General features: G+C 44.7%; 1 protein-coding gene across 2 annotated transcripts in view; it reads left to right on the top strand.

The window, feature by feature from the left end:
* SNTG2 (syntrophin gamma 2) overlaps positions 1–24,380 on the top strand; it is a 272,584-nt gene that overhangs the window by 10,070 nt on the left and 238,134 nt on the right. Inside the window, exon 1 of one of the 2 annotated variants that reach the window (XM_066640309.1) lies at positions 6,065–6,136. The exons of the other annotated variant lie outside the window; for it this stretch is intronic. Within the exon in view, the coding sequence (XP_066496406.1) occupies positions 6,065–6,136 (72 nt within the window). Of the gene's footprint in view, positions 1–6,064; positions 6,137–24,380 lie in introns of those variants that run through there. 2 annotated transcript variants of the gene reach the window in all.

Genomic DNA, 24,380 nt, shown 5'->3' with positions numbered 1-24,380 from the left:
AATAGAAAGAGAAGAAAAATTCTGAAATGAAGTAGAGTGCTAGAAAAAGTGTGCTGTATCTTTTGTACCATCAGGATGTGAATTCATACGCATTCCAGAGATACCCCAATTATTTGTTGCTGCAATCTGGAGACACATCGATTATTTGTTGCTGTTTTTTATTTTCAGTTTTTCTAGCACCTCATCTCCCATCTGATTGTTAAACAATATCAAATTAAAGAGAAAAAAAGTTTGCATATTTGGCAAGAACTGATTAAAAAATTTAAAACAAAAAGTTCAGCTTAAAATATGTACCCTTTCTGATATATGCCTACTCAAACAACTCAGCACTTTAATGACTTTGCATATTAATTGGATAGGTTCTTCTGTAGGAGCCCAAATGAACGTGTTTCTAAACATTAACTCTTAAGCATAAGCATCAAATAAGTTGCTGGACATAGCTAACTCTTTTTGAGATATTTAGTTATGAAAGCTGGGTTTGTTGTTCTGACTTTCTGTCTTGTGACAGATTGATGGTGGCAGTGTGTGGTGTTATTTCATGTTCATCATCTCAGTCTGCAAAACAGTTTCTCAGTTACTGCCTCTCATGCTATCCTGTTATCTGTAGCTTATGCTTTTTCTTTTTCAGAGTGGAGCACTTGCATAGAGATCTTTGCATATATAATCTGCTTCTGCCATCAAAGAGTTACCCGTGGAAGAGAAAGGTCTGCAGTCATATGGGATAATTTTGGAAAACTTTGATATCTATATTCTTGTCCCAGGAATATAAACATGTTCCTCATACTAGCTGAAATGTTAAAAAGTTTCTGATTTCCCCTTCCCCTCAAATTTAACTCTGATAGCAGTTCTTTTACAAACATGGAAATGTGTGTTCGTATATCCCTGACTGATGTCAGCATTTTAGATTCCCTTCTACGTAAGCACACATACAAAGACATATAAAGACTGGGGGCCCAATCCTATTCAACTCTCTAGCACCAGTGCAACCACAATTCAGCTCCCAGATAAGGGAGCAAAGGTCCCTTGTCTTGAGGGAGGCCTCCATGACTGCTGCTCACTACAGGGTGAGTGCACACCCTGTTGGCATGTCTGCGTCAACACTGGAAAGTTGGATAGGATTGGGCCCTGGGTGGCCTATTCAACCTGAAATGGTTGCAGGCTACTTTGTCCACAAAGTTTATTTCCAGTTCTCACATTCTTGTTTGTTACAGAGACTAAGGCTGCAATCCTAACCACACTTTCCTGAGAGTAAGCCTCATTGAACAAAATAGAACATAAGAACAGCCCCACTGGATCAGGCCATAGGCCCATCTAGTCCAGCTTCCTGTATCTCACAGCGGCCCATCAAATGCCCCAGGGAGCACACCAGATAACAAGAGACCTCATCCTGGTGCCCTCCCTTGCATCTGGCATTCTGACATAACCCATTTCTAAAATCAGGAGGTTGCGCATACACATCATGGCTTGTACCCCATAATGGATTTTTCCTCCAGAAACTTGTCCAATCCCCTTTTAAAGGCGTCCAGGCTAGACGCCAGCACCACATACTGTGGCAAGGAGTTCCACAGACCGACCACACGCTGAGTAAAGAAATATTTTCTTTTGTCTGTTCTAACTCTCCCAACACTCAATTTTAGTGGATGTCCCCTGGTTCTGGTGTTATGTGAGAGTGTAAAGAGCATCTCCCTATCCACTCTGTCCATCCCCTGCATAATTTTGTATGTCTCAATCATGTCCCCCCTCAGGCATCTCTTTTCTAGGCTGAAGAGGCCCAAATGCCATAGCCTTTCCTCATAAGGAAGGTGCCCCAGCCCCGTAATCATCTTAGTCGCTCTCTTTTGCACCTTTTCCATTTCCACTATGTCTTTTTTGAGATGTGGCGACCAGAACTGGACACAATACTCCAGGTGTGGCCTTACCATAGATTTGTACAATGGCATTATAATATAGGACTTACTTTTGAGTAGATCTGGTTAGGCTTGTGCCCTAAGTGCTACATGAACATCCTGAAGAAGGAACAGTAAGAAGGTTGTTGTACCACAACATAATTTTTGGGTTATCACTTTTCATATAGTTGTATAATCAGAAGGCACTTCTCTAATGAGAAGAGCCTTTATGTGGGGCTGCCCCTGAAGACGGTTCGGAAACTGCAATTAGTGCAGAATGCGGTGGCCCGTGTGGTTACTGGAGGTAGGCGGTTTGACTTCTCCAGGGGCTACATTGGCTGCCCATTCGTTTCCGGGCCCAATTCAAGGTGCTAGTTTTGATCTTTAAAGCCCTATACTGCTCTGGGCCAGAGTATCTTAGAGATCGCCTACTTCCGTACAATCCGGCTCGTCCTCTTAGGTCATCAGAGAAGGCCTTTTTACAAGTGCCGCTGCCTAAGGAGGTACATGGGGCGGCGGAAAGAAATAGGGCCTTCTCAGTAGTGGCACCAACGTTATGGAATTCCCTTCCCCTTGACTTGAGAATGGCTCCCTCTCTTGAGACTTTTCGGCGAGGCCTGAAGGCCCTTCTGTTTAAACAAGCCTTCTGAGTTCATGGCCTTTTAAACATCTTTTCTACATCTTTTAGTATGTTTTTACAGGCCTGATTCCTTTATGATCTGCTGCTCTATGCTCTTTTTACCTTTTTATCTGACTACTTTTTTTATGTTATCTGTCAATGTGTTAATGTTTTTATCTGTTAAATTATGTTTTAATCTGCTTTTAACCTATTGTAAGCCACCTTGGGTCCCTTTGGGGAGAAGGGCGGGGTATAAATAAAATTATTACTATTATTATGAGATTTATCAATATTCAACCCTCTTCCAAGTGTTGATTTTGCACTAAATGCATAGACAGGTGATGCCCTCAGACAACTCTTAGGAACTGGGGCCATGTATCCCAAATAAGTCTTGGATCACCACCAAACCATGCACCTACACAACCAGAAGACCCTCCTCTATGAGAGGCACAAGCAGTACTTTGTTTTTGCACAGGACAGTGTTAAATTCCCAAATTAACAGATTGTCCCCAATCCAGCAATGTCCAATAAGTATATAGATGAATAAAGAACTGAGGCTCTACATTCCAAAATAAGCTTTTTGGGCCACCACAAATGAAAGACGCAGTCAGCTAGGAGACTGTGCCATATGCCATGTGCTAACATTTCTGGCCCATGCTTTGCAGGTGAATAATTTGTGATGGTCCAAAGCTTACTCTGGGGCTTTGCTCATCCTTGTAAAAATATGCTGATTGTCTTTGTTTGGCAAAAAAAGAACTGGGAACTGACTACAGCACCTTATTCGTCCAGTTTGCTCATGAGATGAGCTGGATTGGAAGATTCAGGTGGTGGGAGGTGGCAAACTAGTGGAGGACTCTCCCATGCAAATCTCATGCCTTCCCACTGCTTCTGCTGGCCACCCACCTGCCTGCTTATTCTGGCTTCATTTATTATTATTTTTTCAACTATTCAAGCTATTTTTTTCTCAATCATTCCCCAGGCTTTGGGGATTGAGGTGGTGGCTGCTGCTATTTTAGCAGGGCTGGCCAGGTAACAAGTCAGTGTCAAGTCTTAGGCAGTGGGCTGGGGGAGGTAATCTGTGGGGGAGTGCATACCATGTGCCTTTCAACTATTTCCACTGACTACCCACCTGGCCAACATCCTGGCCTCTGTTGGGTCTGCTGTGCGCGTGCCGCGCCCCCCCTTGCTTTCCAAAGCAGTGATCAGGAAAGAATGACAGTGATAGTAGCTGTTCCTGCTGGCTGACATCTCAGCTGCCAGAAGCTTAAGTTGCAACCTGCCACAAACTAGATCAGGGGTGCCCTGGCCCTGGGGGCCACTTGCGGCCCTTGAGGACTCTCAATGAGGCCCTCATGGAGCCCCCAGTGTCCTATGAGCCTCTGGCCCTCCAGAGATTTGCTGGAGCCCGCACTGGCCGGAAGCAACTGCTCTCAGGTTGAGGGTGACTGTTTGACCTCTCACGTGAGTTGTGGGATGAGAGCTTCCTCCACTGCTTGCTGTTCCACGTGTGTGATGCAGTAGTGGCAGCAAAGGAAAGGCCAGCCTTGCTTTGTGCAAGGCCTTTTATAGGCCTTGAGCTATTGCTAGACCTTCATTCATTCAAATAAGTTCATCTAATATATTCATTTATGTAAATTTATTCAAATTTTAAATGTAAATTAATTTTTTTTTCCCAACACAGTGTCAGAGAGATGATGTGGGCCTCCTGCCAAAAACTTTGGACACCCCTGACCTAGATCATTTTCCAGAGCCTGGGGAGTAGTTGGGAAGAGGGTGCATTGCATGGCCAGATCTGTGCCATAGGCATGCTGGGGCTTGGGCTACCCCTGCTTGCTGTCTGAGGGCCAACCAACATTTGGACCACATGACTTTCAGCCACCACAGCTCTTCTCTTTTCCAGGGAAACCTGTGGGGAAGGAGGCCCAAGTGCCTGTGTGTTTGCTTCTTAAGAAGAGAGTAAGTCTTCCTGCCTCTTCAAGCACACTGGGTTTTCCTATATTTGATGTGTGTTGGCAAGCTGTGATGTGTGTCGGTGGTTAATGGAATGGTGGTTAATACTCAGTTACATGTGCCCTTATTATCACTTTGCTGTTCTCAAGGGCTGAGCTCTGTCATTCAGAATTGAGACTGAATTTTCCCTGCTCAAGGTCCATTAACACTCTTTAATCATCCTGTGCTACGCACAATGATTAAATGCTGGATTTCCCCCATCTTTTCACTATATTCTCGTAAATGAAATGGCAGCAGTCTGTACTAGTGCCAGGGCTGGTTCACACTTGTGTAAATGCTACGTATGTTATTGTGAATGCATGTGAACTGCTAAAATGGAAAAGAATTACATTTTAGCAGTTCATTTGTTGGGCAATGCCTCTGGCAGTGATCTGGGATGTCCACTATGTTTCCACCATGCCGCAACATGCAACAAGTGATGAACATATATGTATGAATTCAGCCTTGGTTCTCTGGAATTAGGGCCCAATCCTGTCCAACTTTCTAGCACTGGAGCAGCTGCAATGCAGTCTGGAGGTAAGGGAACAAATGTGTGACTGCCTTCTCCACCAAAGGATGCAATGCATGCCCCATTGGCTCAGCTGCACCTGCCCTGGAAAATTGGATAGGATCGGGCCTATCCTGCTGCAATCCTATGCACACTTTCCTGGGAGTAAGCCCCTTTGACTATAATGAGACTTACTTCTGAGTAGACATGCATAAGATTGGGCTCTTAGTTTCTTTTTCCTTCTCCATGCCTAACTGAAAGTTTTAAAAACACAATCATCACACAGGATGATGTGAAGATCCATTTCATTCTTTACATTCTTTTTTCCCTCTTCTCCATTCGTTCCTTCCAGGGTTTAACTGGGAGTTATCCATAGACACCTTGGAGTATCTGATGCAATCTATAGAGGCATTACCAAAGAATGGCTTGCAAGAATGTTAAATTCTAAGGTGATTGACAGCCCAATCCTGTCCACACTTTCCTGAGAGTAAGCCCCACTGAGTCTAATGGGACTTACTTCTGAGTAGACAGGCATAGGATTGGACTCCCATTCCCTCCCTGCAAGCACCAGTGCCAGAAACTTCAGCCTGAAGGAAGGATCAAGGCCAGGGTGCGTGAGGACAACAGCCTCAGACTATAAAAGCAGGGAGGGTGGCTTCGTGGGCATACCTCAGCCCCGCCACTGAGAGACTGGCAGCGAGTTGGCTGGGTGGCTAGCCAGCTGCTGGTGTCTGGCTGGAGAAGGAAGGAGCTGCAGCTGCGCCCAGCCAAAGAGAGCACAGCGCTTCAGATGGGGAGGTCCGCTGCAGTCTCCCGCTCCCCTCACTCGTTCCCTGCGTGGCTGCATTGACACAGCCAAGCCCAGCGCTGCTGCTCCCTCCACTGTCTTTCCGAGGAGTCGCGCGTCTTCGGCGCCCGCCTCGCCCTCCTCTCCCGCTGCCTGCTCTGTCCATCCGAGGCTGCCGGGGAGGCGCGCGCGCTCCTGGGGATTAAATGCCTGCTGGCACGAGCCCGGCTGAGTGCGCCGTTCAGAGAGGGACTCGCCTGGCTGCATGGGAGGAGATGAACGTGGCGGGGAAGTCCTCTCCTCCAGCACCGCTCGAGCGCCCGGACAGCCTCCTCGTCCCCACTTGGGCAAGTACCCCTGGCGCTTTCGCACCCGCTGCGCGCCTCTCGGCTGCAATCCTACGCACGCTCCTGGGAGCAAGCCCCACTGGACGTAATGGGACTTGCTTCTGAGTAGACATGCCTAGGATCGGGCTCTTAGGCTGCACTCCTATCCATACTTACCTGGGAGTAAGTCCCATGGACTAGACTGAGGTTTACTTCTGAGTAGACATGCCTAGGACTGGGCTCTTAGGCTGCACTCCTATCCATACTTACCTGGGAGTATGTCCCATGGACTAGACTGAGGTTTACTTCTGAGTAGACATGCCTAGGACTGGGCTCTTAGGCTGCACGCCTATCCATACTTACCTGGGAGTATGTCCCATGGACTAGACTGAGGTTTACTTTGAGTAGACATGCCTAGGATTGGGCTCTTAGGCTGCACCCCTATCCATACTTACCGGGGAGTAAGTCCCATGGATTAGACTGAGGTTTACTTCTGAGTAGACATGCCTAGGATCGGGCTGTTAGGTTGCACTCCTATCCATACTTACCTGGGAGTAAGTCCCATGGACTAGCCTGAGGCTTACTTCTGAGTAGACATGCCTAGGACTGGGCTGTTAGGCTGCACCCCTATCATACCTACCTGGGAGCAAGTCCCATAGAGGCTTACTTCCGAGGAGACATGCATAGGATTGAGCAGTTCGGCTGCACTCCTACTAGCCATACTTACCTGGGAGTAAGTCCCCTGGAGTATAATGAGGCCGGCTTTTGAGGAGCCATGCATTGGTTTGGGCTCCTACCCCGCTCCACTGCCGCCCAGACCCCGCTAGGGAGGGCGCGCCCCTCTCGTCCTGCAGCCAGCCTGGTCGGGGCGCCCTGTGCGGGAAACTTGCAGGAAGTTGCGGCCGCCAGCCAGGGGCGAGGAGGAGACCGTGTCTGCCGGGGGTCACCTCCGCGTCTCCCCGTTGAGGTCTTGGGAGGGAGCGGAGCAGCAAGCGGTGTGCAGAGAGGCAGGAAGGAATCTCACGCTTCGGAAACGGTCCCTCTTCTGGCTGACTTCAGGCCAAAGGAAAAAGGACGCGCGTTCGTTCCCCTTTCAGGAGCCACAGGCTGCAGTCCCAGCCACGCTTTCCTGGGAGTAAGCCCCATTGACTCTAATGGGACTTACTTCCGAGTAGACACGCATAGGATTGGGTTCACAAGGGCCCCAGGCGCCTGCCAGTGGGAACCAAACAAGGGGGAGGAGGAAGAGGAAGGACGGGGACTGCTCCGATTGCTCCCCTCTTCCCAAGCCGCTTTTCTCTCTATAGTGGCAGTCGCGTCGCCCCCCCCCCCCGTCAACGAATAGTCTGGAACTGCTGCAGCGCAATCTTAAGCACATGTACTCGAAAGTAACTTCTACTGAGTTTTGAATTGGAATTTATAGCACAATCCTAGAGAGGTCTACTCGGTAGTAAGTTCCACTGTGCTCAATAGGGCTTACTCCCAGGAACGTGTGGCTAGGATTGCAACCAAATCCTATGCATGTCTACTCAGAAGTAAGTCCTATTATAGTTAGTGGGGCTTACTCCCAGGCAAGCATGGATAGGATTGCAGGCAGAGCCCCATCCAATGCCTGTCTACTCAGAAGTAAGTTCCATTATAGTCAATGGAGTTTACTCCCAGGAATGTGATAGGATTGTAGCTTTACTCTCTAGTGTGCTTAGGACCACAGCCTTTGAGGAGCTTGTGCATCCCTATCAGGTGGGGTGTTTTCTTTTTTTAAATCTACAGTATAGGTATTCTCACCAGATCAGCTTTAACTAGAGTCCTTTTATAGCTTCTTGCTTTCTTCCACCCTCAGAAATCTATCACTCAGTTTTCAGTTTCTGGAAATAAGAGATGGGAAAGGTACGTGGGTGGAAAAGAGGGATACTTTTGGAGTTAAATGATGCTGCTTTATGGTTCACTCTTGTGCAGTTGGATATTTTCAAAGAGAGTTCATATAGAAGCCAAACTGTGGCTGGATTCCCTTCACTCTTGAACAATGTATGCATATTTCACTCAAGTGGTAGGTTAAGATTTGCAATACATGGAGTGTTGGCTGGGGGTGGAGTGGGGGGAGGGGAATGAAACTTCATGTCTAGTTGAACAGCTTACAGAGCAACAAAGCTGCACTTAAGCTAATTAATTCCCATTGGAATTAAGTGCACATAACTACACTAGACTGTGGCAGTTTATACATCACTGGTTTGAACTAGACTGCAATAGTGCTGGGAATGTTCAGGAATTCATGAACTGTTAGAAAGTAGGTGAACTACTATTACAAATGCAGTAGTTTTACTTCTCAGTGATTGTAGAATGGAAGTATCACTTCCAGAAGTATGACTGCAGTCCTAAGCACAGTTACAAGGGAATAAGCCCCAATGAATGTACTGAGACTTACTTCTGAGTAAACATGTGTAGTATCCCACCATTTGAGTACTTGGAAGATGATCTGCCAAAATCCTCTTCCCTGAGATATTGTCAAAACATTAGTCCATAAGACTGAAGCATGTTGTGAACACAATATCTGATTTAAGAGCAGAAATACCAAAAGGATCAAAGTGTGCCATGTCATAAATATCTCTAAGCTCAAGAGTAAGTTTTGTATAACATGATGGGTTGGCAAAGTGAACAGAGGCATTAATTTCAGGGAGATGTGAAGGCAACAATTATCCACAAAGAGTTGGAAGGATTGTCTACACAGATTATTATTGCTCAGATCAGCTGTCACAGTTTAATAAGTACAACAGCTGTAGTTCCTTTACTTGGTCTTTGCTCTCAGTAAAATTAGCACATGCTGGTAAGCTGTATACCATCTTAAATACAAAGAATATACCTTGCTAAAGGAGTCTGCACTTGGTTAATGGAGTCAGACAAAACTACCCTGTTATGACTTCCTTACAATTATTTCTAATTAATGATCTCTGATTAATAGATGATTTCTCCCCATAATGGTGGTTGTTGAAGGTTGTGTGTCCAAATCCATGAAAGCAGCTGAGTTCCCATCAGTGTTGTAAACCTTTGCTTTGTCTGTGTTAAAAGTAACTTTATTTGCATGCACTCATCAGATATCATTGGAAAAAATATTTGATGTTTCAATAATACATGTCTTCATTGAGCTACTAATAGCAACACACATAGCATAGTAATGCATGATGTTCACTAGATAGTGATGATAGTAGTAATTACCCCTTTTATCACTCTTAATTATTGTTGCTTGAAGTTAATTGCCTGTTCAGCTTGTCAGCCTTTCAAATATTATGTTGTTGTAAAGAAATTATTATGTTGTAAAGAAAATGAATGATTCTTTATCTGCCTCACTCATATTTTCTGCAAACAGAGTTACTCCCACCTGCTTTACTTGCAAGTAGATGGGAATTGGTTGATTTGTTAATGAGATCAGTAAACATTCTGCTCTGCCATTGTCTGTAAGTTTCTCTAACAGTAGGGAGAAGCATTAAATTGAGCGATGTTTGCTTAATTTTTATGATGGAAATACTGGGTTACCTCAGAAAGTCTGTGAAAGCTTGCTAATGTCATGAATACTTAACTGATGTTGTATGTCATAAAAAGATTTACTGTTATGTTAATAGGGTATGTATAGTTATGTGTACCAAAAACTGCTGTACAGATTTATGGAAGACAGAAATATAAAATAGCTATGGAAAAATCAATCACAACATACTTATTATTGCTGTGAATGTCCCTAAACAAAATGTTGGCGATAGAGAGTGATTTGCCAAGGGGGAGAAAGCCCTGTATGAGTCCATTGCTTTTCTACTTTTCCAAAGGCTTAGTTTGATCAGAGTCTTGTATCTCAAACATAATTTAGTACCAGAGCTCAGCCATGGCACATATGAGGTGGAGTATTAATTATCTGCATAGTTGTTTCTCTCTCTAAAGAAGTCTTTAAGCATTTCTAGTTTTTTATATTGCTTCTATTGATACCTTTCCCTCATTCTGCTACTATTAATTTGGAGTAGCAGAATGAGGAGTAGCCCTTACCTGTTCCAGTGCTCGCTTCATCTGGATCGGGCACCAGCAGGACAGTGCAGCCTTCCCACATGTGCCATTAACTTCTGCATTGTGCTTCACAGGATGTTTGTGACAGCCTGCACTGGTGTAGCACAGAGGGGGGATAGGATTGAGCCAACCAACAACAATAAAATAGTCTACTCATCCAAAAGATCTGCCCCTATCAGGAGAAATGAAATACATCATTGAGATAGTTTTATGTGGCCATGCCACTGAGATCCAGTTCACACAAACCTTTGTTTTCTTTATGCCAGTAGACCCAGCCATCCCCAAGCCTACATGAAAACTTCAGCAAATATGTGTGAAACGGAATTATTATTGAATCTGTAAGTAAAAATTCCCGAGATTGCAGTGGCTGCTAAAAGTACTGGTATAATAGCTGGTATATTCCATATATGTGCTTGTTCAATTCAAACACTTGGTTCACTTGTAGGTGAGAGCAGGCCCATGGATGATCTTTTAAAGGTTTGCTTGGGTGGAAAAAAAATGTACTTTGTAAGTTGGCCTCTTGACGACTAGAACAAGGACAGATTAACTTCACTGTTTAATTGGCTTGTACCAATCTGTGTCAGAAGCTATTGTGTATCCTGGATCCTGAGCCAGGCATTAGCTGGGATTTTTTTTGTCCTCTCTGTTTTCAGTTGCATTAAAAAAAGAGTGCTTTTAAGCAAAAGCAGAATGTCCTTTCTTCATAAGTGGCTCACTGGAGGGAATTCTTATACACGTGAGGGGGAGAAGGGGAAGGTAAATCATCCAAGGCAGTAGGTATACCATCTAGGAAGACTTGAACTCCAGTTTCTTTCTCTTGCTGTAAATTAAGCAGTGACCACATACAGCACTTGCCACCTACAGATTTTGATAACAACATTGTCATCCAGATGGACCATTAATTTGACACAATCAGAATGTAACTATGTGTACACAGTGATGTGATTTTTTTTTCATTGAATACATAAGCACTTACAGGCAAATGTGAGCTTTAAATGTAGTAGATAATGCTTTGGATTTAAGACACATTATTTCAGAGCTTTAAATTTAAAAGACCTACTCTGACAGTGTGAATAACAATTATCCTCAAATGTTGGCTTATTGTGTGGGTTGAAAATGGATGGCGATTTGAAATATTTCTTTGTAAAATGTGAAGGTTTCTGCCTGTTCTATTAGATTAAAAGCTGTAGCCAATGTTCTCTTGTAGGAGTGTAGATGGCCAATCATTTACAGCTAGTCTTGTTCCCTCTGGCAGAGACAGAAATGGAGACTGCAGGTAACCTTTCAGCACAATGAGAAGTTTACATTATAGCTGTAGTCTCAGATTTGTGTACTTATACAGACACAGTATAATATTTGTGTAAAGCAGTTTGAGGATCAAAGCATCCTTCTGAAGTTCAGTGAGTTTAAATGAGTTTCATAATAGCTGCCCATGTAGCAGGTTTACTGAGGAGGTTTAAAACTCCCCCACACCTTTTACAAGATTAGCATAAATATGTTTCTTTCATAGTTTGAGAACAATATTTTGCTGATGATAGGTAGATTCTGAGCTAAGTTGTTTTGCAGAAATTACAAGCTGTTGATGTAAACTATAGCAGTGCCTCTTGGTGATGTCAACTGTTGCAATACAGTGAGGATCAATCTTGAGTTCTTTAGAGCCAGCGGTACGAGCATACTGCCACTGCTGGGTGTTGCAAACATGCCATAAGGCATGCCTGCAACATCCTGCTCCGAGTCGCATTGGTGCCGAGCCCAGCACCGGAGATAGGTAACAGCTCCCATGGGGGGCAGGTGTTCTGGGGAGGGGTGGGACTGGAAGAGCTCTGCTTGATCTTGAACTCTGTGTTGGCCCAGGGGGCCCGACATAAGAGTCTCTCAAGTCTGTGCCAGCAAAATAGCCAGCACAGACTTGAGAAGCCCCATTGCTGGGCTTGGGGCCTTTCTCTGAAGAGACCTTTGGCAGCTGCTTGCAGGGCTGGAGGATGCAGTAATCACTGCTTTGGTGCTGTTGCACCTGGCAGTGGTGCTGCCGTTAGGATTGGGCTGCCCCTCACTCACTGAGAACCGGAAAAGTCTGCAATATGTTTATCATATACCACACAATGATCCACTTCCAAATTAACCACGTATGAGCTGAATCACATGTGTGGAGGAAATGCACATGTCCTCTACTCCTGTAATAAGCAGAAGGTTAAAAGGATGAATGGCTACAGTGCTTCTTGCTAGAAATGCCAGCAGATTTAAGGAATGGTATTGAAGACCAAACCAGCTTACATTCTATAATAAAGCCAGCTGCCCTATATTCTGCTAATCAGCTTGGCTATTGAACATGACTTTCACTATACCTGCCCATGTGATGTTTCTCATGTGAACTCCCATTGAAAAAGACATGCTCATGTAAGCCCTCTATCTCCCCTTCACCTTGCACATTGTCCTGTGATAATATAGTTGTGTGCAATGAACTGCTCCTCAGTGTTCAAATTAAATATTACTGTACTATAGAGTCATAGATAGGTGATGTGAACCCCCCCTCCCCCACCCCCCAATTTGCCAGCCTTTCAAATCTTGGAGAGAAAACAAACCTCTTCCACCAAGCCTTTCCACAACCACAAGTTTATTAAGCCAGAATCCCATTTTCAATTGCAGTACTGTATCTGATGATGTAAAAGGAATTTGGATCAATTTTCCATTTCTCTTGGCCATTTCCCTGGGGCATTTCTTGGCCATATGAAAAGTGACATGCCCGTTCTTTAGCCAGGGGAGAGGGTGGTCTGGTCTGGACTCTTTCCAGCCGAGCTGTTTACTGGGGATATCACCATGAGGGGGTGTAGTCCCTGGCAGTGGTGTCACTAGGGTTTGCATAACCCAGTGCAGGAGCCAATGCATCACCCCTATAATGGACTTCCTCCCATGCAATGGTTGTGGCAACACATCATTGTCCTGACCCAGCTGGTTTTTTTGGCTATAACTTTTGATGGAATAGAATTATTCTGCATGAAATCACACACTGAATGATATATAACATGATAATATTATTCCTAAAGATTGCGATTTTAACAATTTTGGCCAGTAGTAGTGTCACCCACCCCCATGTGCATCACCCAGTGCAGCCTGCACTTCCCTAGTGGCGCCACTGGTCCCTGGTTATTTTGACTAGGAAGAATCTTGTTTCCCAAACCAAAGAAGATGGTCACTGCTGATATATGAGAGCATATTTATTAACCACATTGGAGTTCATTATTTCTACAGAATGACACATCCTTGCTCCATTAAATCCTGGAATTAATACTATAATCAAAAATACTTTTCAATAAGCTTTCAGTTTCTGCTTGAAGTAACTTGTGCTTCGTGTTTGTCTCCCTTGGTTTTGTGTTATTATCTAACTGATTTTCAGGTGGTGTTAATATTTGCTTTTATGATTTGAAATACAATATTCCTCTTGCACAAAATTCCCAGTTTGCTTGTTTCTCAAAAAAGAAATGATTAACATTCAGAAGGTACAGTATTTTATCAACAAAATATTCAGTGATGTAGCCTGTGATTTTTAGATTTGTTCATTCTTTGATATGGATTAGTATGTATGTCACACATACTGTATTACTTCAGCCTGAAAAGATTAATAGAAGTAAGAATCCATATTATGATATTTCATTATATTGATACACATACAGTACTGAAACCAGCAACATAATCAAAAGTTGTTAAATTCATTTGTAGTTAAATATCTACAAAAGACACCATAGTAGACTAATAGACCACATTCTTTGCATATACAAGGTCCCAGGTTCAATCCCTGGCATCGCTACCTAAATGGATTTCAGGTACAAAACTGGTACTAACCCTATCCCCCTGAACCAATAGCATGCAACACTAATGAAGGAGCACAGGCTGCATGCTGCGGTGGTGACCAGATTGGGGGAAAAAATAAAACTTTTTATCTCCCCATAGGCCACCTGGCCTCTTATTTTCCTGGCATAACTCTGAGGAGACTCAGAGGATGGTTTGGGGGTGAGGAAAGGGGGATATGATCTTGCCTTGTGTGGCTGCCACCAAGTTCCTCCCTCTCTTGCCCCCAAACTGACTCTCTATCTGGCCAACTTCCTGCCCCAAACTGCCCCCAGCTGTCCCCCAAACTGGCCTTGTCTCTGACTTACTTGTTCTGGTGGGGCTTCTGCAAGCGCCTCCAAAGCACACAGTGGTGGTGTGACTTTTGCCCCACTCATCCAGGGCTTACAGTGGTGGATCTTGCTATGGTGAGCATGCATTGCACCTTAGGAAAAGAATTGTAACTGAAGAACCAGTATTCATGTGTGACATGGTTGCCCATATGGTGCAAAAGTATAACACTTCCCTTTTTCCTATGGTAACAAAGTGCAGCATGAAAATGGGGGGGGGGGAAGGATATCAATATTCAGCAACACATGAAACCAGAGTTGTAAAGCTGCTTTCATGAATAAGCAAGATTATAGTATCTGACCAGTGCTAAGAGGTATTTGTGTGGAACCAGCCCTGCATGGAAGGTTTTTATTTTTAAATTTGTGGCATAATCATTTTGACATTTTCAGTTGAAGATCAAATAGATAAAAAGTGACATTAGGGCCTAACTGTAAACTTTTTGGAAATTGCTTAGGTATAGGATGATGGCTCTTATTGTGCTCTTCCTGGAGCTCTTATTGTGACTGCAATGTTTTTACTTTAAACATGCATACTTCATCATAGCAATTTAGGATTTTCATAAATGACCTGGAGACAGGGTTGAGCAGTGAAGTGGCTAAGTTTGCAGACGACACCAAACTTTTCCGAGTGGTAAAGACCAGAAGTGATTGTGAGGAGCTCCAGAAGGACCTCTCCAGACTGGCAGAATGGGCAGCAAAATGGCAGATGCGCTTCAATGTCAGTAAGTGTAAAGTCATGCACATTGGGGCAAAAAATCAAAACTTTAGATATAGGCTGATGGGTTCTGAGCTGTCTGTGACAGATCAGGAGAGAGATCTTGGGGTGGTGGTGGACAGGTCGATGAAAGTGTCGACCCAATGTGCGGCGGCAGTGAAGAAGGCCAATTCTATGCTTGGGATCATTAGGAAGGGTATTGAGAACAAAACGCTAGTATTATAATGCCGTTGTACAAATCGATGGTAAGGCCACACCTGGAGTATTGTGTCCAGTTCTGGTCGCCGCATCTCAAAAAAGACATAGTGGAAATGGAAAAGGTGCAAAAGAGAGCGACTAAGATGATTACGGGGCTGGGGCACCTTCCTTATGAGGAAAGGCTACGGCGTTTGGGCCTCTTCAGCCTAGAAAAGAGACGCCTGAGGGGGGACATGATTGAGACATACAAAATTATGCAGGGGATGGACAGAGTGGATAGGGAGATGCTCTTTACACTCTCACATAATACCAGAACCAGGGGACATCCACTAAAATTGAGTGTTGGGCGGGTTAGGACAGACAAAAGAAAATATTTCTTTACTCAGCGTGTGGTCGGTCTGTGGAACTCCTTGCCACAGGATGTGGTGCTGGCGTCTAGCCTAGACGCTTTTAAAAGGGGATTGGACGAGTTTCTGGAGGAAAAATCCATTATGGGGTACAAGCCATGATGTGTATGCGCAACCTCCTGATTTTAGAAATGGGTTAAGTCAGAATGCCAGATGTAGGGGAGGGCACCAGGATGAGGTCTCCTGTTATCTGGTGTGCTCCCTGGGGCATTTGGTGGGCCGCTGTGAGATACAGGAAGCTGGACTAGATGGGCCTATGGCCTGATCCAGTGGGGCTGTTCTTATGTTCTTATGTTAGGATTACATGACAAGTGATGATTTTTGGGATGTCTGTGACACAAATGGTCATTATTGGCCACATTTATAGAGCCTAGCAGCAGTTGCAACTTCCTCTCTTCTAAACACTCTCCCCATTTCCTTAGTAGCCTGTTAGGTGATAGCAGTATATGGCAATTTCCTGTTTGTCACAACCAGCAGTAGTGTGAGTGTGGGGGACAGTTATCCCTTTGCCCTTAATCAGGCCTTGTCAAGAGGTGTGGTGGGTCCTCTTTATTGTCTTACTTATTTTGAAATCCCTCTCCATCCCATTTGAACTTCTCCCCAGTATCAAGATTAAGAGCTCTGTAGTCATGACTGCATTCATTCTTTATTGTTTCTAAGCCTTTCCTTTTACAGACTTGCCAGGTTTTACTGGCCCTGATGCCAGGGAAGTGGGTGCTTTGCCAGTAGTGGCGGTTTCTGTGTAAAAAGGCGAGATTTGAGATTCCTGGAAAACTTAATTGTCTTTCAGCCCAATCCAAACTAAATTGTCTGCTGGCAGAATGCATGTTCTAGGTGGAAGTGCCTGGATTCTGCCAGAAGTTGTGTGATGTTGTTATATGCTCCAGTGCTGCTGGCCAGCTCAGTGCAATTGCTGACATCCATGTGTGTGGGCTGGTGGCCAGTGCGAGGTGCCAGATGCCTGTGCGAGGTAAGATGGTGGTGGGAGCGGGTGGTGGGAGGAATAGAAATATGAAGGGTGACACAGGGCAGTTTCTTGGTGGGCAGGGAGGGAGGTGGAACGAGAGACAGAGGGTGGGTTTGGTAGTACAAGTGTGCAGCTGAATCAGTCCTTCTCCCTTTCTGTCACTGTTACATGCCTCTGTCCTGCTCCAGCAAAATCACCGACTCAGGACTAAGGGGTCCTATAGGGACAGTGGAGGCATTCCCCAGGGCAAATGAAAAAAAGTTCACTTACTCTGAGGAAATCTTTTCCTCCCTACAATAGGATGCAGCCCTCACCTCCTTGATGTGGCTACATTGGCAGGGTAGGATATTTATTTTGGATTGGGCTGTTTCTGTCTAACCCTCATACCTAGGAAAAAATGCATATTTTCCTGGAGCTCCTCTTACAATTACTACCTGACTTATGAACACATTAGGTTCCAGGTGTCTGTTGGTCAGCTGTTTTGTCCATAAATCCAACATCAGTATTATCAGTAGTGAGCATGTTCTAAAATACAAAATGTATTTACAGTTGACCTACAGTACAGTACTCTGTATAGTGTAGTCCTACCTTGATAAGCTGGCTAATAGGTTTCTTTTATAAGAAAAATGAAGTGATATCTGATTGTTGGTGAATGGCCAGTGAGCTGGTAGAACTACCTATTTTGTGAGGTTTTGGAACTTTGGGGAACTCTCTGGGCTACAGGGCCTGTATGTTAAAGACAACCCAGGGCCCAATCCTATCCAATTTTCTAGCACTGGTGCAGCCGCAAGACAGCCCCCAAGGTAAGGGAATAAATGTTCCCATACCTTAAGGAGGCCTCTGTGACTGCTGCCCACTACAAGATGCAGTGCATGCCCCACTGGCACAGTTGCACCAGCATTGGAAAATTGGATAGGATTGGGCCCCCAGTTTCTGTGACATTTTTCAATAATGTATCTTCCTAAAGGTGTTTGTCCTTATTCTGTTATTTCTCTCATTCATGCAAACAGTCAAGAACAGACGGCCTCAGTTTAAAGGTGTATACAGCTGCCTAAAAAGAAGATAGGAGGTGTTGCATGAAGTATTCTCTTTTCAAGCATTTATGTATACATTTTTTTTTACTTCTATCTAATTCCATATGTTTTTAGCTTGGGTTGTTAAAGTCTGAAGAGGAATTTCTGAAGTCACTAAAATGCTGAGTGAAGTAGGAAGTGTGTGAGCATTAAGTTTGAAGTGGTCACAGATAAAGAATACACTGAATATAAGCTGGGTGTTGTTACTCTTATAAACCGTATCCACAACCCTGTTATTGCCCTTCCTGATGCAAGGAGGGTACCTGAGCACATCAGAAACAGCTCTGTGAGTTTGAGCCAATCTACATCTTAGTGTAGTGCACACAGGTAGCTTGCCACTGTATCCAGCTTGGCACGAGAAGGCAAGAATGCTATATCATGACTTCAAGAAGCTCAGACAGTGCACAGGCTTGTCATCTGCACAGCAGATCCTGTGCATGTGTTAGAGCTGCCTGGCTTCCCTCTCTGAATAATGACTTCCAGAGGCCCCAATCCTATTAGCACCTACTGCTGCCAGAAAAATTGTTCTGGTGGTGCTTTCTGGCGGTCACAAAATTTGACAAACTGGACTACACATGTTGGCCGTAGCCACAAGCAGTGAGCAACTGACTCTGCATGCCAGTGGCCTTCACACACCCTCCCCCTGCCCTGGTAAGTACATGTAGGGTGTTGGAGGGCAGATCAGGGCAGGTGATGGGGTGTGAAGGTGGTGGGGTGTGAAGTGGGGTGGTGACAGGGAGGAAGGCAGATTGGGAGCAGGAAGGGGTGCGTCTGGTGGCAGCAGCATCCACCAAATCCAAACCCCCTTCCCTGGCTCAATTCACCTTCATAGGTCCTTGTGCCAGTGACACTACTGATGCAAGTTTGAGTAGACCCACTGGGCTTGCAGGGACATACCCAGGGGCAAGGGAACAAATAAATCATGCTTTGCGTAAGTGCATTCTATTTTTCAGTACTGAGACAGAGTAATTCTAGTTAGTTTTCAATCTAGTCAGTTGCAAGTGAAGTAAACACAACAAGCAAATACTTTCTCATGATCTCCCTAGACAGCTGGTAAATTGGCTTCATTTTGTGGCCAGTAGTTCCACAATACATAATCAGCATTATAGATTACTGTAATAATCTGCCAGGCCAGTATAGGTTCACTGTAAATCTCAGTTTTCCTTGATGTTTGTTACAGCATTTTTTTTTCCACGTCTTGCTGACGGCAGCCTGCTTCACCAAATGCTGACCTGTCTGTGTCAACAAGTGCCTGAGAAAGCAAGTTTAATAGTTTCAGCCCATGTTTCTCCATAAGGTAATGGAAGGGGCTGACAAAATGAAATGTACTTTAAGAAAATACAATAAAAGAGACCAAATTCAAGCAAATAGATTATGACAATAAAATGGCAGAATTAAAACAATAAAACAGACAGAATAGAACTAAAAACCAGCAATAACCATTTAAAATAACAGATTGCAGATTAAAAATGGAATAGAATAAAGCAAGGCTGGCCATCTGTGAAGCAAATAATGCTGTTTGCACTGGTAGCAGATGGGTGGAATGGCAAACCAGGTGGATTCCTGCCACCTCTCCCCAGTCCATGAAGGATGGATCCAGCATTCTAACCGGACCTGCAAGGGCTCTTGAATCAAAGCATGAAAGAGAGCATGCTGGGATCGCTCCCAAAGCGCTTCACATTTCCTGCTTTGTTTAAAGAGCCTGAACAGAGGAAGGAGTGAGATCACTTTGTTCTGATCCTTGGAGAATAGGAGCCTGGTCCCCTCACCTTGCTCCTTCCTCCAGCGTTTTCTGTAGGAGAGCCTAGCTGAGGAACAAACAGTGTGAGAAGGAAGGGGGGTAGATTGCTGCACTCCATGGATTGAAACACACCAGTCCTGCCTACTTATTTGGCTCCTTGCTCTACAGGATTACTGTAGTTTGATCCTTGGAGCACAGCTCTGTGGCTCCCAGCCGTCTTCTCACATCTTAGATAGCACTTGATCCCATTGACCTGCCCTCAGAGAAACTTGGATGGACTTCACTTAGAGATTAAAAGAGAGCAGTGAAGGTGCCTGATGTTTATTTCTTCCTATCTTGAAAACCCTTGGATGAAAAATAGCAGGATGTTTTCAGGGAGAGCATAGGTGTGAGTGTGTGGAACTCCTCTTCTACTCTAAAAGCTGCCCCCCCCACGCACTCACACTTTGCTTAATGTGAATTTGATGGCGACCAACTCTTGTATTCAAATCTGCCGCCATAATTTATTTTGGCTCTGTATTGCCCAACCATTTCATGAAAATGTTATTCATTGCCCAAGCACACCCCCCCCCCCAATAAGCACAGGAGACAGAGACTTGGGATATAATTACTTTATTAAATTCAAAACAGACCTGCAGCAGGGGAAAAAAAAATTATGACCTTCTAGACATACTGGCCTAACAATTGGGGGAAATTGCACTGCCATCTGCCTCCCCTGGTCCCCAAACAAGCATCACTACCTGACTCAAGGTGTCACCTAGTCTGAAGACTGGGTGATGCTATCACTGCCAAACCAGAGGGTCAAGGCAGCTGGTCTGCAAGAACGCTCACTGGCCAAGCCATGTGTTGGTGATTGCCAGACTAATCAAGGGGCAAGTCAGCCAGCCTACCCAACCCAGACAAGCGTTGTAAGAGCTGGCTGGAGTGCCCTCCCCAGCCTCCGACTTGCCCCCACCCCCGTGGAACATTGGGCTGCCAATCTGCTGTCCAGATAAGAACATAAGAACATAAGAACAGCCCCACTGGATCAGGCCATAGGCCCATCTAGTCCAGCTTCCTGTATCTCACAGTGGCCCACCAAATGCCCCAGGGAGCACACCAGATAACAAGAGACCTCATCCTGGTGCTCTCCCCTACATCTGGCATTCTGACTTAACCCATTCCTAAAATCAGGAGGTTGCGCATACACATCATGGCTTGTACCCCATAATGGATTTTTCCTCCAGAAACTCGTCCAATCCCCTTTTAAAGGTGTCTAGGCTAGACGCCAGCACCACATCCTGTGGCAAGGAGTTCCACAGACCGACCACGCGCTGAGTAAAGAAATATTTTCTTTTGTCTGTCCTAACCCGCCCAACACTCAATTTGAGTGGATGTCCCCTGGTTCTGGTATTATGTGAGAGTGTAAAGAGCATCTCCCTATCCACTCTGTCCACCCCCTGCATAATTTTGTATGTCTCAATCATGTCCCCCCTCAGGCGTCTCTTTTCTAGGCTGAAGAGGCCCAAACGCCGTAGCCTTTCCTCATAAGGAAGGTGCCCCAGCCCCATAATCATCTTAGTTGCTCTCTTTTGCACCTTTTCCATTTCCACTATGTCTTTTTTGAGATGCGGCGACCAGAACTGGACACAATACTCCAGGTGTGGCCTTACCATAGATTTGTACAACGGCATTATAATACTAACCGTTTTGTTCTCAATACCCTTCCTAATGATCCCAAGCATAGAATTGGCCCTCTTCACTGCCGCCGCACATTGGGTCGACACTTTCATCGACCTGTCCACCACCACCCCAAGATCTCTCTCCTGATCTGTCACAGACAGCTCAGAACCCATCAGCCTATATCTAAAGTTTTGATTTTTTGCCCCAATGTGCATGACTTTACACTTACTGACATTGAAGCGCATCTGCCATTTTGCTGCCCATTCTGCCAGTCTGGAGAGATCCTTCTGGAGCTCCTCACAATCACTTCTGGTCTTTACCACTCGGAAAGGCAGATCTTCCTGCCTCTGCCTCCCAGTGCAAGGGAGGGGCTGGGTAAAGGGTGCCAGGGCTTGACAAGCCCCAATGCAATTATCTTTGCTAACTGGCAAAGAGGCACCTTTTAAGTGGTGGATCTCTTAATAGCTAGCAGAGGGAGAGCAGTTGTCCTATTCATTTCAGCATAGTGTCTTTTCTGCTATTGGCTGATGACTCCTTTGTATCATTTTTGTTTGTTTAAGATTGTCAGCTCAGTCCTATTGGGTTAGTTAACACAGCTGAGCAGAGTTCCATGGCTGTAACAGACCATTTGGCAGCACACACAGTGGGCTGTTGCCAGCCATTTTGGAGCTGCTGCCACAAATATCAATGAGTGTGGCAGTAGCCTGGTGTTGCAGCTGGCAACCTGCTCCAGAACAGGCAAGCCAGCATGGGGTGGAGGGGAATTATGGGCCAGAAAGTGATGGAACCAGGCACTACAGGGAAGGAACCAGGATGCAGAGGAGGCAGGAGGGAGTGGATCGGGCAGCAATGGGACACAGCAGATTTTATCCCCTTTTTTAAAACCTCCTTGCTGCTTTTCCCTCCTTGGATATATGCCACCAAAATAGGAGCTGTATTTCCAAGGAGACCTATAGGCAGCCCCAGAGATTATGTGGAGGTAAATAAATAAAAAATTTTTTTTATTATTGCTTTTGCCCCCTACCCCGCAATACAATGCAGAACACACCTTTTTGGCACAGCTGCATTGGCAGTGGTGGCAAGGGATAGGATTGTGGCCTCAGACTCCTAATTTTATAGGAATTTAAAAAAAATTTCTATAGACATAAATAATTTTATGAAATTTTGTGGAAAGGTGGCATTTAATATTTTTTAATAACTGTGTCCTTGTTATAAATGTTTGCTGTTCTTATAATAAGGTTTCAGTTTTCTAATAAATAAACTGCAAAAAACATGGCAGAAAGTCTTGTCATCTATGACATTTTAAAACACATATCTAAAATGAATGGATTTATTGATCTGCTGTCAGCTGCTGTTATTCAACCATGTGACAGTGCAAATGGTGCACCATCATTGCATGTGATGGAGCCGCTGGCATTAATGGCCAGGTGCAAGAATTGTCCAGATGCTCCACCAGCCTAAGTAAGGTGGTGGAGGGGGCAGGTTGTAGGTGGTTTGGGGCAGACTCACAGTGGGAAGGGAGGAGGAGAGGGGCTGGGAACAGGCTACAGAGTGCATGCAAGATCCTGTTCCTGATTTTCCATTCTGCCCTGCCTTTTTCCTCTCCTCACACTTACACCAGCAAAATGGGGGGGGGGGAGTCTGAGGAGACTCCTAGGCAATCGGGTGCTAAGTTTTTTACTCCCATCTTGCTGGCCATCTAATCACCCCCCCCCCCACACACACATATAGCATGCACACTGTCAGTGTAGCTCCACGCAGAAGATGGTGGGGGACAGGATTAGGCTGTTAAAGTCTTCTCTAATTTCCTGTAGTGATTATTCATTATTTAACCAATGATGATAGTTACTCAGATTTCTGTATAGTAAAATCTTTTGGGGGCTCAACCCCTGGGGGATAAGAATAGGCTCTCAGTTTGGCTGTACTTGTAGTAAGAGGCAACTAAACAGCCACCGGGTAGATGGGACTCGTTAGCCCAGGAAGGCAGCTCATCTGAGAGAAGGAAAACTCTGATCCCAAACCTCCACTGCCTTGTGGCTACATCCAGTTATGGAAAAGGCTTCAGGAGTCAACCTTGAGGCAAAATCCGGAGCCGGAGTCCCTGAGGCAGTTCATGGCTGAACACAGTCACGTTCTGGCAATTCCTGCGACGCCGCTGGAACCAACCGTACTGGCTTCTGCCTTTCCATTGGACCATTTCAGTGACGTGGAGGGGGGGATTTGCTGCATGGGAAACACTCTATCCTCCATACCTACTTTACCCAGGCTTCGCACACTGGAGAGGACACTCTGTTCCAGAACCACCATTTAGAGCACGATACCATAGTCTTCTGAGACTGAAGGATGCCAACAAAATCTTTTGGGTTAAAGTTCAAAGTGTTTGTCTTATTATTAATGCAAATATTCTTTTAAAGAGATTGTTCTGCACTGGGTTGCTTATAGTATTATTGCCACATTTTCTTGGAATGTGACAGCTTAAAAATTTGTCTTTCAAGTCAGCCACAGCATGAAAATAGATCCTTCAGTGGGAAAAATGAAAACGGACAGATCAGTGACAAAAGAAATGCTCTGTTTATAATATATCAAGGTCATACACGAGTATTGAGGAATGTTTAGTTGTTAAAAAATTGACAGGCTACCTCCATGGTTTTCAACTTCTGCATCTGTATTGTGCTGAACTTTCCATCTCAAGAACAGCATGACTCTGTAGTGGATTCTGTTGTGCTGGAATTCCTCTTCCACTTCCCTTACTCATATATATCAGCAGGCAGATTTTTATAATGAGATTTACCAACTCTCCAAACACTATAACCTTGAAATGCAGGGGCTCTTTAGCACAATCTAATCAATATTACTTCATTTATCATTTTCTTGAGAAGCCTGGATTGCAGTAGGGACAAAATTGCATTTGGAACATTTAGAGAGAAAAGTTCTAGGCAGGAAAATCAATAGAAAAATTCACCGTTCTGTAGAATATTGGAGTGATGCTGATCGGTATGGGTCATCCCTGGGTATGTTTCAACAGCTTTTCTGCTCAACCATCTTGCAATTTGCCAATAATGCAGACCTTCTCCATTTGTCTCTATAGAATATAATCAATAGTTTGGTCTTCAGAGAAGCAAAATCGAAGAAAATTTGTTCAAAGTTGCCAATGAACATTGTCACAGAGTATCATTTTTAATTACCTAAACATTAGGGGAGGGCTGATCTAGTACCATCAGTGGATGCAACTATGCCAGCTATTGGGGGTGCAGTCAGGTCATATTGTCTTAAAGGTTGATAC

This window comes from Tiliqua scincoides, chromosome 1 (assembly GCF_035046505.1).
Source record: "Tiliqua scincoides isolate rTilSci1 chromosome 1, rTilSci1.hap2, whole genome shotgun sequence".
In the NCBI taxonomy this organism is placed as follows: domain Eukaryota; kingdom Metazoa; phylum Chordata; class Lepidosauria; order Squamata; family Scincidae; genus Tiliqua; species Tiliqua scincoides.
The sequence above is the reverse complement of the archived record's forward strand: the minus strand, read 5'-3'. Positions and strand labels throughout refer to the sequence as shown.